This window comes from Eschscholzia californica, unplaced genomic scaffold (assembly GCF_041429995.1).
Source record: "Eschscholzia californica isolate CP2 unplaced genomic scaffold, dmEscCali1.0.p SCAF_3, whole genome shotgun sequence".
NCBI lineage: Eukaryota > Viridiplantae > Streptophyta > Magnoliopsida > Ranunculales > Papaveraceae > Eschscholzia > Eschscholzia californica.
In genome coordinates this window covers 34,874,244-34,890,856 of record NW_028238420.1, presented here as the reverse complement: position 1 = coordinate 34,890,856, position 16,613 = coordinate 34,874,244, and the positions used below count along the sequence as shown (strand labels likewise).

The 16,613-nt window shown below is 36.6% G+C and overlaps 1 protein-coding gene across 1 annotated transcript in view; it reads right to left on the bottom strand.

Annotated features, from left to right (window-relative positions):
- Positions 1–4,686: 4,686 nt before the first annotated feature.
- Positions 4,687–16,613, bottom strand: part of LOC147549788 (serine/threonine-protein phosphatase BSL3-like) — a 78,461-nt gene continuing 66,534 nt past the window's right edge. Inside the window, exon 20 of the mRNA XM_086666636.1 lies at positions 4,687–4,881. Within this exon, the coding sequence (XP_086522762.1) occupies positions 4,842–4,881 (40 nt within the window). The 3' untranslated portion in view covers positions 4,687–4,841. The remainder of the gene's footprint in view (positions 4,882–16,613) is intronic.

Here is a 16,613-nt window from a genome sequence, read left to right as displayed (position 1 = left end):
AAAGTTCCCCCACTCATAAAATTTTCTGGCCTCGCCACTGATTACTACCAACATTTTCATCTTTTTCCTCTACCTCTCTCTATCCCTTCTTCATCTTCTTCTTTCTACTCCTTCTATCTTCCTCTTTTACTCTTCTTTTCCCTCTCTCTTTCTCTCTAAAAGCTAATCTTCTTCAACTTAGGTTGAAGATGGTGAAGGAAGAGGTTGATGTTCTAAACTTCCTGTCACGCTATTTTTACTTTCTATCATCGCTCTGTTGCAATTAGGGATCTCATTATCGTTGATAATGACAGCAATGGCAGTTCCTTTACAATCTGATTCTCCTATTTCAACTAAACTTTGCTCAATGTTGGAGATTCAGATCCCGGAGTGTTAGAATCAGACGTTCGACAAGTCAATCTCCTTTATTCGTCTCTGTCGGTGACTCCTCCTGTAGGAAATACCTCTGTTATGCTTCCAGTCCTCTCTCTCTTATTTTTATTTCTTGCTAATGACTAATCATGTGAAAACCCTATCCCCCTTTTAATTGATTCACATTTATCAAGGTTTGTTTTTCTTTCTTTGTGTTTTGACATTAATGGGAAGTAACCTAATACTTTCAGTGCTTTCAAATTGGGAATATTTTTTCTTTTTTGTCGTATCAAATTAGGTTTTTTTGTGCCCCGATAAGTTAAAGAAGGAGGAGGAAGAGGAGATGATGATGATAATGGAAATGGTGGCAACAGTGAGACAGAGATATGCCGAGAGAGAGAGAGATAAAGCGACCTAGAAAGAGGAATAGTGAGAGATGAAGGGAGATGGAGCAGGAAAATGAGAGAGAAAGAGAAAGAAAGAGAGAGAAGGAGAAATAGTGAGAGGGAAAAATCGAGAACGAAGCTGATAGTGAGTGACAGAGGAGCAGAGGGGAGAGAGAAGAGGTGCAATGGTGGTGGTGGGAAGTTTGTCGTGGTGAAGAGGATAGACAAGATGAAGATTATGGGGCCAATGTTTGATCAAGTTAATTTTTTGACTAAAAAAGATATGGCCCCAAGAATGTACAAAAAAATATGAATTCCCTAAAAAATTTATTCTCTAGAGATTATTCTTTATGTCCCAAACCGCAGTTTTTTTTTGTTTTTTCTTTTGAAAACTACGATATCTGTTGTTGAATGAAATAAGACGACCTTTCAACAAAGAAAAGATGAGATAAGACGACTTACATTACTGTGTGGCCACTTACGTTTTTAAGTACGTGTAACCAACCTTAAGTTTGAAGTAAGTGTACATTACCTTCTCTCCAATAAAATGATAATTTTATACATTTTCATGTTCACTTAATTCGGTATAATAACAAAATAAACTATTAAATATGGTTTTTTTTATGATTGCAGTTTAAAAGCTACATATAAGGGTGGGAAGTTGTCCGAGTTGGGCCGATCAGGCTTAGATCATTCATCCGGTCGGGTTGGTCGAGTTTTGAAACTCCCAGTTCATTTGGGCTCCATTTGGGCTCTTGGACTTAATCAGCCGGATTATCTTAAAATTCTAGTGTGCAAAATTCGTCCAAGTTCGTCAAGCTTTTAGGATTTTCTCAGGTATCAGACGGTCAGATATTGGATTTTCACCAAGAGATAAAAAAATCGAAATATTTCGGTCCAAATGACCGAAAAATTTTCATGTCCATTTATCGAAATTATCACAGAAAACAAAAATTTCATTCTTTAGTTTTCACTGTTAAAGAAAATGGCACCTTGGACACCAATGTTTATATTTAAAAAATATATCACAAAACATTTAATATCTAAGAATTTATTAATCTATATCCTTTCACTAAGTTACCACCATATTTTGTCACTTTGGTTCACCACCACCATATCCAAGAAAATGACAGTTTGGGCACCAATCCATATATATATAAATATATATAATATTTAAAAATATCAAAGTATGTTTAATATATAAGAATTTACTAATCTACTTTACATATCCTTTCACTGGTTAACTTCTATATTTTGTCACTTTGGTCACTACTACCATACAATCATCATATCCACGGTCTAACACCACACCTGTATGTATGAGTATAGTGTTGGGTTTTACACCCTTATACTAATGTCAATGGCGGAAATAAGACATCTAATTTCTACATTAGTATTCCTAGGATCACATTTATAAGCCCATAATAATACTAAGCAAAACTAGAAGATGAATACCTTATTCGCTAGTTTTTCCCTCGAACCTTTCCAATTGCTTTTGAGAAGACCAAGAGCTTCAAACGTAGTTCCTCTACTTGGGACACGAGCAATCAACTTGATCTCCCACCTTGTTGTTAGCTAGCACACCAATGGTGGTTGGAAGAAGAACACCTTTCTTCTTTGACTAGATAGATAGTAAGGGGAATTAGCTCACTTTCTCCTCTTTACTTGATGTGGTAGAGTAAGAGAGCTTAGAGAGAAATTCCACACCTTATTCTCTGCCCTAAGAGTGTTTATATAGAACCCTAATGAGAATACACCTCCTCAAAGGTTTCCTAAAACACCCTTTAGAATAAGATTTAGGGAAATTGTCGAAAATATAACCTATTGATATTTTCTCAATTCCCTAAGTAGGGGGTGTCCAAACACCACGAAATTTTGCATACATATTTCTGTATATATCATAAATCTCCCCTAAAAAATTCAGCCCAATCCGAGCCCTAGAAGTGCCCGAATCGGCCTAGGCCCAAAAACTCTGTTTTTGGTCTTTTTGTACTATCTTTGCCTAATTCCTTTTTAGGCCTATGAGATATGTTTATTGGACACTCTCATGATTATATCTCACTCCCACTAGTCATATCCTTGATCAAATTGTCACTCTTATGTGTAACCCGTTGTAGGATCCGATCGAAGTTAGCCGCGAATTAATTCGTAATTTGACGATCGTAGTTGGTCTCTAGCTTAAACTCTACGACCCCTAAATAAATCGGACTTGATGATCTTCTACATCAATTGTCCTATCCGATAAATTGTTCGCATTGTCACCTTGGTCGAAGGACATCTCCTCAACTCCTTCAGACTCCCACTTGAACTTAGAATAAATGTAATGCTCAATTCCCATGTCACTTAGTATCCCATCTGATACGTCACCTCATTCAGACTTTCTTGATCTCGAGTACAACTGTCAAAACAAATGATTAACATTTAATCTATTTGAGCACGGCCATGCATTTTCAGTTGTTACTCGTCAAGTGGCCCGAGGACACTGTATCCTAACGTAGTTAGGAGGACATAATCCATTCTTACGCTCCCACTCAACTTCATGTCTATCCTGTCCTTCCCAGTATCCGTCTTTATAACCTCCTTTTACGGCGCGGCGTTTAATGGAACCAATGTCGGACATTCCTTACATAAGATGAGATGGGCATTCATGTTTTGAGGAATCTCTCCAATCTTGTCTTTTATGAGAAGTATTTTGACGCTTCATCGCTCTTGATGAACTTCTCATATTGTGGGTTATTCCAGCGTATAATTGCTATTATACACCCATGTAGTCGAATCAAATACACTATTCCTATAGCCCATGAAACTGCGTTATCCCATCGACTACCGTGCTAGTCTTCGTAAGTCATTGTTGTCCATGCAATGACCAAGACTAGGGAATTGATAATGAATTACTCCAAGTTTTTTTTTAATTGGTAAGCGTGTGCCTCGAACCCTTGACCTCTAAGTTGGAAGACTTACCTCTTACCACTTGAGCCAAGGGTTGTTGGCAATTACTCCAAGTTCACTTAGTAGGGTTTCATTTATCAGATCACGTATCTGACAAGCCTACTCGGAGTGCTTTCTTTATCTATGGACTGTCTCTTAAAATACTAAACCAAATTTTAAGGACAAAATAAAATTCCTTTTATTTTATTTATCGAATGTAAGTAATTAGGTACATAAACTCTTTTATGAATCAAAATTACATTTGTTGTCATTCACCAATGCGCTTTATACCAATGCCCCTCATGTGTGAATCATGTTCGGGCTGAGGTAACGGTTTAGTCAACGAATCTGCAACATTGTCATCCGTGTGAACCTTGCAAATGACCACATCTTTTCTCTCTATGATTTCTCTAATCAAGTGGTACTTCCTTTGGATATGTTTGGATTTTTAGTGTGCTCTTGATTCCTTGGTTTGGGCTATCGCTCCATTGTTGTCACAATAGAGAGTCACTCCCTCTTCTATGCCAGGTACGACACCAAGTTCTATTATGAACTTCTTTATCCAAACTCCTTCCTTTGCAGCTTCCGAGGCCGCTAGGTATTCTGCTTCAGTGGTAGAGTCTGCAATTGTGCTCTGCTTGGAACTTTTCCAACTCACCGTTCCCCCATTCAGACAGTAGACGTAATCGGACTGCGATTTGTAGTCGTCTCTATCCGTATGAAAGCTTGCATCCACATGGCCTACAACCTTTATGGTGTGTTTGGATGGCGGAATCATGAATCCGCGGATTCATGATTCCTTGGGATTCATGATTCCACGGATTCATGAATCCAAGTAATATCTTTTGGCTTGTTTGGCAACTAAGAATCCTATGATTTATTATTATTTGAGTATTTTTAAACGTCTTTAGAAAAAAATATGATTTTTGAAAAGAATAATGATTTTGAAAAAAAATAATGATTTTGTAGAAGGAAATATTTTTTTCTTGATTTCAAGTTTGAAATTTAGGTTCATTAATCCAAAATCATAGCAAATCCTAAGGGGTAGGGTGGGATTTTGGTCCAATACAAATTTTGGAATTAGGAATCCTTAGGATTCAAGAGTCCTAGGATTCTTGGTAGCCAAACAGACCAAGGATTCATGATTCCTACCAAATTCCACTTTTGATAGGAATCCTACTTAGGAATCCTGCAACCAAACACACCATTAGTGTATCTTCCCCGCCATATGCCAGGAAGTGATCCTTAGTCCTTCTCAGGTACTTTAGAATATTTTTTGCGGCGTTCCAGTGCGCTTCGCCTGGATTCGATTGGTAACGGTTGCACATGCTCAAGGCATATGAGACATCTGGGTGAGTGCAGATCATGGCGTACATGATTGATCCTATTGCCGAAGCATAGGGTACTTTCATCATGTGTGCTAGCTCATCAGGACTCTTAGGACACTGATCTTTGCTAAGCACCATGCCATGTGACATGGGAAGGAATCCTCTTTTGGAGTTTCTCATCTCGAACCGTTGAAGAATCTTATCTATATAAGTTTCTTGACTGAGTCCGATCATCCTCCTTGATCTGTCCCTATAGATCTTGATTCCTAATATGTATTCTGCCTCCCTTAGGTCCTTCATAGAGAAGCATTTCTGATGTCAGTCCTCAACTGATTCCAACCTCGGAATATTGTTTCCTATGATTTAATATGTCATCGACATAAAGGACCAAGAAAACTAGGTTGCTCCCACTAACCTTCTTGTAAACACAAGACTCTTCTGCATTCTTGAGAAATCCAAATTCTTTGATTTTCTCGTCGAATCGAAGATTTCAACTCCGGCTTGCTTGCTTGAGTCCATAAATGGATTTCTTACGCTTGCAAACCTTTCCAGCATTATTGGAATCTACAAAACCTTCGGGTTGTGTCATGTACACATCCTCCTCCAAGTGTCTGTTTAGGAACGCGATTTTGACATCCATTTGTCAAATCTCATAATCATAATGAGCTGCAACTGCTAGAATTATCCGAATGGATTTAAGCATTGCGACAGGTGAAAAGGTTTCATCATAGTCTATACCATGAATCTGTTTGTATCCTTTTGCCACGAGTCTAGCTTTGAAAACACTGATGTTTCCATCCTTGTCAGTTTTCACTTTGAAAACCCATTTGCATTCGATTGGTTTTGCTCCATCGGGCAAATTGATCAAGTCCCATACTTGATTTTCTGACATGGAATCCATTTTCGATCTCATGGCCTTTAGCCATTTTTCGGAGTCGGGGCTTGTCATAGCTTGGTTAGGTACTCGGCTCATTATCTTCTAATAGTAGGACATCTGTTTTCTGAGATAATTCCTGGAGCCTTTGAGACCTACGAAGGGCCCGAACAACTTTTGGAGTGTTCTCAACTATTTGAGATGTCTCCTGCGAATTTAATTCGACTTGTGCGGGAGGTTCCACGAGTTTTTCTATCTCGACCTTATTATCCTCTTCCATACTTTGTGGGTAGATGGGAGCCGTTAAACCTCTTGATATCTTTATATCCGTGTTTATTTGTTGCTCATATCGAATTTCATCGATATCTACATTTCTCCCACTTGTCTGCTTGGAAAGGAATTCCTTTTCAAGGAAGACACCATCTCGAGCAACAAACACTTTGTTCTCAGATTCGTGGTAGAAGTAGTAACCCCTTGTCTCTTTTGGATAGCCCACAAGGAGACATTTGTCTGATTTGGGTGCGAGTTTATCTCCTTGTAAACGTTTTACATAAACTTCGCATCCCAGACATTGAGAAAAGACAACTCTGGAACCTTTCCAACCCATAACTCATATGGCGTCTTTTCTACAGCTTTTGACGGAGCTCGGTTAAGTGTGAAAGCAGTCGTTTCCAAAGCATACCCCCAGAACGTGTTTGGAAGATTTGCTAAACTCATCATAGATCGAACCATGTCTAACAAGGTGCGATTTCTCCTTTCGGAAACACCATTCATCTGGGGCGTTCCCGGCGGAGTGAGTTGAGATACTATACCACAACTCTTAAGATGATCGTCAAATTCTTGACTCAAATATTCACCACCTCGATCGGATCGAATGGCTTTTATTTTCTTGCCAAGTTGATTCTCTACTTCGTTCTGAAATTGTTTGAACATGTCAAACGATTAGGACTTATGCCTCATCAAGTATATGTAACCATAACGAGTGAAGTCATCCGTGAACGTGATGAAGTAGCCATAGTTACCTCTCGCCGGAGTACTCATTGGTCCGCATACATCCGTATGTATGAGTTCCAAAGGTTCTTTGGCTCGGTCTTCTTTTCCTTTAAAAGAAGACCTCGTCATTTTACCCATTAAACACGATTCGCACGTGTCGTACGATTCTAAATCATACGAGCCTAGAAGTGCATGCTTATGGAGCTTCTTCATGCGTGTCATATTAATGTGACCCAAATGACAATGCCAAAGGTAACTTGGATTCGAATCATCAGACCGTAGCCTTTTGGTTTTTATGTTAAAAATTTTGTTCTCAATATTCGTAATATAGAGACCGTTGTATAACTTAGCACTGGTATAAAAAATTTCACCTTTATATAAAGAACAAAGCTGGTTTTTGCATACATAATGTTGTATATATCAGAAATCTCTCCTAGAAAATTCAGCCCAATCCGAGCCCTAGAAGTGCCCGAATCGGTCTAGGCCCAAAAACCCTGTTTTTGGCATTTTTGTACTATCTTTGCCTAATTCCTTTTTAGGCCTGTGAGAATGTTTATGGGACACTCCCATGATTATATCTCACTCCCACTAGTCATATCCTTGATCAAATTGTCACTCTTATGTGTAACCCGTTGTAGGATCCGATCGAAGTTAGCCGCGAATTACTTCGTAATTCGACGATCGTAGTTGGTCTCTATCTTAAACTCTACGATCCCTAAATCAATCGGACTTGATGATCTTCTACATCAATTATCCTATCCAGAAAATTGTTCGCATTGTCACCTTGGTCGAAGGGCATCTTCTTCAACTCCTTCATATAGTGTGTGTGTGTGTGTATATATACGTGTGTGTGTGTGTGTATATATATATATATATATATATATATATATATATATATATATATATATACGTGTGTGTGTTACACATACATAAATAGATGCATACAAACATAGACATAATTTATATTGGTATTATCGGGTAAATGGAGGACATTATTAAGCGGGTTATATAGGACAAATATTAGGGGTCAGGTTCGGGTCGGATGTCGAGTAACACTTCAAAATCTGAGCCTAACCCATTTATTTCACTTGGTCGATCGGGTTGAAGCCGATTTCGGGTGTCCATGGGTTCTAACAGGTTAGGGTGTCCATGACGGGTTTCAAGATCTCGGATTTTTCCCCAACCTTAGCTACATGTTATTATTTGTTCTACAAATTCTGAGTTATGATGATTATTTGTTCTGGATTTAGATGAAACTTTTGTAATTCTTTTTATCGGTTTTGATTTATGTTTGATGATGTTTTTTTGTCTGTTTTGATTTGTTTTTATAAGTATTTGATGTTTCAAATATGAGGTGATGTTTTGTAAACCAGATTTATTTTCCTACCATTTATTTGTTTGATACAAACAGTTGTTTGTTTGATACATATATTTGGGCCAATAAGACAAACATGTTACTTCAAAAGTATAAAAAAGGAAAACGTGTTTGTCCAACACAAGCAAACTGTTGTTTTTTTTTTTTTATCTATTTTGATATATATATTCGATTTTTTCTATACGTGTGTGCAATATTTTGTAAATGAGGTTTAATTTCCAACCATTTGTTTGTTCGAGACAAAGAGTTTGCTCAATACAAATAGTTGTCTGCTCAATATAAATAGTTCTTTGCTCAATACAGAATGTTGTTTGCTGCATACAAACTGCTGTTTTTTCGATACAAACAGTTGGAGCAATGGGAAAAATGTGTTATCGGAACAAGAATGAAAAAGGAAAACATGCTTGTTCAATACAAGCAAACTACTGTTTGTTTTCACAAAACTATTGTTCGATAGTTTACATTATGATAAAGACAAAGTACTACTGCTTGTTTTCACCAAACATCAGCATGTTTTAACAACAAAATGAAGCAACTATTATTTGTTTCGACCAAAATCGAAGAGTAACCGCACATATATTTGGGTACTAATGAAAATAAATAGTAGTTTGTCCGCCTGAACTAGAATTTAAAGAGACAAAATGGCATTTTTTGGAATGTTGAAGACAAAGAAGAAGGAATTTCTAGGTATGACTCATTAGTCATTTTTGAATTTCTTATTTTCTTCTTCGTAATTCCGCTCAGTAGGCTTTTTGCCATTATAAAAAAAATTGGCGTTCTGGCCATGACCAATCCATTTTTGCCTCACTTTTAAACACACGAAATCAACTGACTAACACTCTCGTTTTATAACTCAGAATTTCGGATAATGAACTATCTTGATTCCGGGAGATGTTTTCGATAAAATCGTTTTTTTTACTCATAAAATTGTAATTGCCTCATTTTGAAAAATAAATCTCTAAACTACAATCTATCAATTAATAAGTATGCACCGTCAAATGATTTAACTTAAGCACGGTGCATCAAATCTAAAAGCATAGACAGTGAAAAGAAAATTGATTTAACAAAAGAACTTAAATATTGAAGCACAGTCAGAGAATTAATCAATTCAAAATATGTTCTAAAAGATCGAATATTTGGTTTCATCATCAACCCTAGATAGAGAGTTAGTTAATCATAATATGATATTGAAATAGATATAAAGAATAAAAGAGAATGGAAGAAAACTAAACTTTTTCTCGCTGATTTTCCTTTGCGCAGCCAAACAGGGCCTTAGGGAAGTGATTTCCTTCTGTTTTTTCCCAGAAATCTGCTAAACGCACCCTCAGGGAAAACGATTTTTTCGTGTTCCCGGAAATGGATTCTCTGTGAGAAAATTATTTTCCTCAACTGGTTTTTCTCTCTCTCTACTGATTTCTCCTTATTTTTCACTCTAAACTTTCTCTTTCTCTCTCTAATACAATAATATAACTCTCTCTAACCGAACAGTAAAGAGAGGAGAAGAAGAAGATAAAAATAATGAAATTTTATAATTGATTCAATCTCTCTCTCTACAAATCAGTAGCTTTCTCTCTCTAGCTCTCTTTCAATCTGACCTTCTCTCTCTCACAAAGAGAAGGATTAAAAGAAGAAAAAGAAACAAGGACAGAAAAAACTATCAAACTCTCATCTCTCTCTCTCTCTAGCTCTCGGTTTCTTCCTCAATGGCTGAGCTCCAAACCGAGATGATGATGGTCTCTCTGTTTAAAGTCGTGGAGAGAGATGATCCCCTCATTCAGAGATAATCCCTTCAGCTCCTGTTGCCTGTCTCTTATATCGCAAAAACCGAATTCCAAAACCTCCCTTAACCGAGCTCTCTCTCAATCGAATCAATTTCGAAATCAAATCATGTGATCCATCTTTTCTTTCCTTCTCGAAGCAATCCTTCCTTTCTGAAAATCTTTAATTCTATCTCCAAAAACCTTGCCTGATCTCTTTCTATTTCTTAATTATCACTTTCTCTCACTAGATTTTTTATCACTAATAACCGAGAGCCTTCTCTCTCTTCTCTCGGTTTCCAGCTTTAAGAAAATATCACCTTCCTCCTTCATCTCTCGGTTTCTTTCTATTATAGCTATCCTTTCCTTCTCTGTTTTGGTGAAGAATTAGGGAAGAGAAAGGAAACATCTTTTTCTTTCTAATCTCGTTCTCATTCTCTCTCTACCTTATGTTTTTCCCTCTTCTTTTCAAATTCAAATAAAATAGGAAAGAGAGACAGAATCATGGGAGACAATCGCGTGATCACATGCTGGTTGTTATGTAAGGACAATTCAGTGCATTGCGAGAGAGTGAGGAACGTTACAACGCACTCTAAGGCGTCCCACGTGTCCGTCATTGTGAACTGGTCGGTGGATCTTTGCGGGCTACTTAGTTATCTTACTCCGTGTTGCATGGAGTTAATAGCTTGGACAAATACCAGAGACGTCCCTCTTCTTCACAACAGTGTACCGAAATATCATTCGTACCGTCGGATTGCTTGCCACGTGTTCACTAGATGAGTTGGTCATTAGATATTGATCTCAACTTTGACTAGCTGTAATCTCCTCATCCGAACTTCGATTGGACTCTCGTTTTCGCCATTGGGTTCGTATTCGATCCCATTTCTCACTCTAGCATCATTGTCGGCTACAACTAGCAGAATACCCTTACCACCAAAATGACCAAAATGCCCCTCTTTTTGTGTGTCTTTATCTCGTTTTCACACTAAGCCCTGTAAAGATACCTGAAACAGAAAGACAAGCAATTTATTAAAGTAAGGGCTCGAATTGGATTAACTGACCTAAATTAAGAGATTCAGATGAGGTATATTCATGACTCATCAAGTTACTTAGAAGTTGTTAATTTGAGTTGGATTAGGTTTAGAAAATTTGTTAATCGAGTTCGGATAGGTTAAGGAAACCCCAATATTTTATAAAGAGAATCTAATAGTTGATTAATTGATTCAATTTTATTAATAAGACTATAGTAGTTTCTCTACTCGTGAGTTTTTTATTTTCAAAATTTTGAATATAGTTGTAGCGTTAGTTTGTATTAGAAAAAGGTTTCTCCTGATTCAATGTCAGAAGATGAAGTCGTCAGATAAAATTAACTAACTAAAAATGTCCTAAATCGCTAAGTAACACTTATAACTGAACAAGTAAAATAAATAGTTGGTGAGATAAAAACTACTCTTTTTTCGCTAAATAAAAGATAAAAAAAGTAACCTCTTGTGGGAGAAATTTCACTTACCACAAAAAAAGTTTTTCTGTAAAAAGATATTTTACTTTAAAAACTTCTTATGTATTATTTTATTTATAGAAAGTATTGAGTATAATTCTTCAAAAAAAAAGTATTGAGTATAATTTTTTAGTGTCAAGTGAATAATAGTCACGGATTGCGACTCGGGTTTTTTAGGAGAGAGAGAGAGAGTCGGCTGACGTCAGCCAGATTCCAATTTTCTTCCCTCTCCTTTTCCCCAAATCCAACTCTAGTAACAAGAAGAAGCTCTTGAAATCTCAATCTTCAACTATCATCAACACACATGTAACCTCCTCAATCACAAGATAAACCCCTTAAGTAATCATTACAACAACAACCCACTTCACGCATAAGAATCTCCATACTAGATCAACAAATCTATGCACTTCCAACTCCTCTCCAGTACCCCGATAATCACATCACAAATCTTCATCCACTGACTATCAATTTCAATCTCTTGACCCTAGATCTAGAAATTCTTCATACAATGATGAATAATCTGAGTCCCCTCATATAATATTGTGAATATTGAAGAAGTATCTCTCCTGAATATGCCAAGGTTCGACTTCAGCAAACAAGCAAAATACATCTCATATGCAAGGAACAGGCAGCCATTAAAAAAGTATCAACAAAAGCAGGGAAGTCCTTTTCTTTAGGTTGTAGTATAGGGCTTTTGGTTCTTATATATCTACTGTTACCTGATCTTGGTCCTTGGTAGATGTTATAAGTGATAAATACTTTGATTTCAGATTTGTTCGCCATGTTAAGACTTTGAAGATTATTTTGCATCACCACCTCTTCCAATCGATTTTGTGAGGAGTAGGCCTAGATTACAGATTAGATTTCAACAGTACAGAAGAAACTAAACTCAGCCCTGATTGTGCTGACATGCAGATGTATTGTGGGTTATGATAATGTCTTGAATGGGTTTTTGCATTTTTGTGATCGTTAGATCTGTCGCTATAAGTACTTTCACATACATGTTTATTTTTCTGCATCTACTGGCTTTTAGATGTGCATCTTTAGAGGTCAAGATTAGAGCTCAACATCGGTTGGTGGTTTTCATCGCCCTCTGGTTAACCGATGATCATACCTTAGGTTCAAATGTCTCGTCTATTTTAACTGAATATTACTTCAACCTTAGACCGTCTTCTATCCTCTTCCATTTCATCACCAAGAAAGGTTTTAATGTATGGGATCAATTCATGTTTATTTGGATCCATCGCTTAACCTTATGGATCATGAGCTCATATCGTCTGTCTTATAAGAGATTTAACATTAGTATTAACATTCCTTTCGATTCAGGAAGACACTTCGATTCACATAGTTATGTCCATCTTAGTAGCCCACCTTTTGTTTCTTACGCTTCAACTCAATCTCTGGTGAATTCTTTCGTTTTTGGTTTTCGAATAGATTTAACTAATTATCCTAGGTCCTTAACATGCTCACTTCCACCCCTTTTCCCAACTCATTTGCGATCTTTTGTCGGATTAGCTGAATATTTATACTCGGGCTATGACGGCGATCCCATTTACCAGGTGTCTGATCAGATTCTACTTTGTGGAACTCGAACGAATATGGTCTCTGCATATGGAGAATACTGGCGGGATAACTCGGAACCATCATTTGGTTCCACCTTACAGACACCCTCGTTCCGTTATGAAACTTCGGATGTCTATTTAATCCATATATCTTCAATGTTACAGGAAGACAGGTACTAGTTTCATCTTTCAATCTATCGGAAGGAATCTCAAGACCAATTTTCATATCATCCTCTTAAAGAGTTGTCAGGCGTATAAGCTACAGAATGAAGGAAGCTCCACTACTCAAAGTTATTTTACGCAATTCCTCAATTCTGTATTTTTATTGCATTACTTTGTTTACTGTTATGTTTGTTGCTTAATTTGGATATTGTAATAGACCCTTACGTTAATGTATTTGCTTTCAACAAAAAAAAAAGTGAATAATAGTCTGTTTTAGTGTGACGTTAATATTAGTCTTTTATAGAAAGTAGCTTTGATCAATTATACAACTTTGTTCAGGGGTGGCCCTGGGGCAAAGCGAACAAAGCGTCACTTCGGGCCACCGACTTTTAGGGGCCACCAAAGACATTAATTTCTGTAAGAAATATACAAGAAGCCTAACTCTCTAAGAAAATTATAAGGGCCCCATTTAACAAATGTTAAGTAAAAAAGGGCCACCAAATTTGATGACTTTTAAATGAATGGTGGGCCCAACCGTTTGTTTGACATGAAAAAAAATGTTTTTTGAAATTTGAATATCTAAATACTGAAATCCCAATATCCTTTTCTTTGTTCAAGCCAAAATGTCAAACCGGACCCGAGAACACCTTCTTCTCCACTACAGGATGAGAGATCCATTGTCATCTACTCATCTCACCTAGTCACCTTCCCTTCTTAGATTCTTCAAAGTCATCGAGTTATTGCCTTATTTAGGATAAAACAAATCTTATTTTCTACTATTTATTTACTTTCTCTCTCTCCTTATTATATATAAATATATGATCTTTAGATGTTGTAGAGTTTATTAAATTCATCTAAATCTAAATTTCTATTTATTTACTCCCTCTCTTTCCTGTTATATATAATAACAAAATTGACAATATCTAGATGGTGTAGGGTTTATTAAGTTAACGAAAAACTATTGATGAAAGCCTAATCTTTAATCCTAATTACTAGAAGCTTTAGAAGAATTGGTGGAGACAAGTGATGATTCAAAAACAGTTCATAATGCCAAAAATATATCAGAACAAGACTTTGAAAATTTTGAATTCCTTATGAGCATGGTCATTTGGCATAATATATTGTTTGCGGTAAACTTTGTCAGTAAAACACTTCAAACTGAAGATATAAATATTGATGTTGCATTAGAGAAATTGAACGAACTCATTCGTTATCTTGAAGATTATAGAGAAGTGGGGTTTGAAGAAGGCATGATTGAAGCTAAAGAGATTGCCATTAAGACGGGAGTTGAAGCAATATTTCAGAAAAACGTATTATTCGAAGAAAGAAACAGTTTGACGAGAATGTGTGTGAAGATCCATCAATGTCGTCTGCAGAAGCATTTAGAGTTAAACTCCCAACATGATGGTGATTTGAGAGATTCATGTGTTTGCCTTGAAACCTTTTTCAAGCATAATGAAGCATATGACATAAACGGACTAGACTTATTTTCTGAACTGAAAGTGTTGAAGCGTCTTTTACCAAATGAAATCAAAAGACCAATTGAAGTGCTAGATTTTCTGAAAGATAAGAAAGGTTGTTACCCGAACACATGAGTTTCTTATAAAAGTATGTTGACTATACCAGTTACTGTTGCCTTTGCAGGAAGAAGTTTTTCTAAGTTAAAGTTGATTAAGTCTTATATTCGATCTACTATGTCGCAAGAAAGGTTAAACGGGTTAACTATATTATCTATTGAGAAGGATATGACTGACAGTTTTGATTATTCGACGATTATTAGTGACTTTGCATCAAAAAATTTCAGAAGAAAAAATTTTCAGTGATTGTAATCATCAAAAAAACTAATTTGTTTATAAATATGATTAAAATATTTTGCAGTACTTACGGTTTTCATGTAATACATTTTACAATTTGATAGAAAGGGCCACATTTTCAGACCTCGCTTCGGGCCACCGAAAAGTCAGACCTCGCTTCGGGCCACCGAAAAGTCAGGGCCGGCCCTGACTTTGTTGAGCATCTGTCTTTATTCATCCCTCATTCACCCTCCTCAAGAGACTGAGTAGGAAAGATTTGAGAGAAAACTTGGGAACATAAGCATTTAAACAAGGGTTGAGCAGATTAATGTTTGGGGTGGTTGCGTTTAGTAATAATGGTGCCTTTAAAATATCCTTTTCTTGGGCTTGGGCCTAAACTTGGACTTCATCCCTTTCCACTTTATTGGTTCAACTCCAAAGGGAATAGTTCAACAAAAAAAAAAAAACTCCAAAGGGAATAGATCTGGATGGGTAGGTGAGTAACTGAGTCGCCGAGGAATTGACTATACAGAAGTCGAAGTAGGTAAGTAGGACCCACTCACCAAACCTCCACTAATCACTTCTCACTTTCAACCTTTTTCTCTTTTTTCTCTTCAAACTGTATTAAACAAGTATAGGTAGGATATAATATGACTGAATTTTGAGTTGAAATTACTTCATATATCTTTACCTCGCCTAAGATCTTTCTTTTTAGCTTCATTAATAAATCTCTTCAATCTTTGATGGTAATGTGTGGGTATGTGTCTAAATCTTGTGTTTAATTTAGACAACCCTAAGGCCTGCTACCTGAGATGACCCACTTTACAGTACTAATATAAGTTTATAGATACACAATTCGCATGGCTCCAAACAGTCCTCGAATCAGTGAACAAGAATTTGAAAGCATCCTTGTCTAAATGTGAGGCTTTAGGGTGACAATTCCTGAGTGTACTTGCTCATTGTCTGATGACACAAGCTTGGTTCTCTATGGCTTCCTAAAAATGACCCGTTCATTAAATATCCCTCTAGAAACGACGAGTTTCTAATATGACTCATTGTTTATTTTTTTTATTGGAGTAGGTTTGTCGTAAAATGGTTGCCCATGTTAAGTTTGTGGTCATCCAACTCAAAACCAATTGACAATGAGTGGAGAAGACCTAGATCTTATATTCTTGGTTGCTAGATACTCATTATCCAATGCGGGACTATTCTCACAGGCGAGACCAACCATCAATTGCGACCGTTCGTAAAATTTCTTTATTTTCTTTCTCCTTCCACCACAACCACCACCGACGCCAAAGATATGTTTGAGGGGGTGCAATCCGTGCGTCATACCAGACCTCCTCAAACCACAAGATTTTTTCAAAGAGTTAAAGTTCATTTACTACCAAATCAAATCTTATAGTTTGACCGCCTAAAATGATTAAAAAGGAAAAATGTAGGGTAGTTGGTAAACATCTTATGCGACAAACATAAGGTCACATAAAGACTAATTATGAGAGAGAGAGATGCAGTTCAACAAAAAAAAGAGAGAGATATATGTAATACATAACACGTGGTTATTATTGTGAAAAGAAGGGCACTAAAAAAATTGGAAATTTAACTA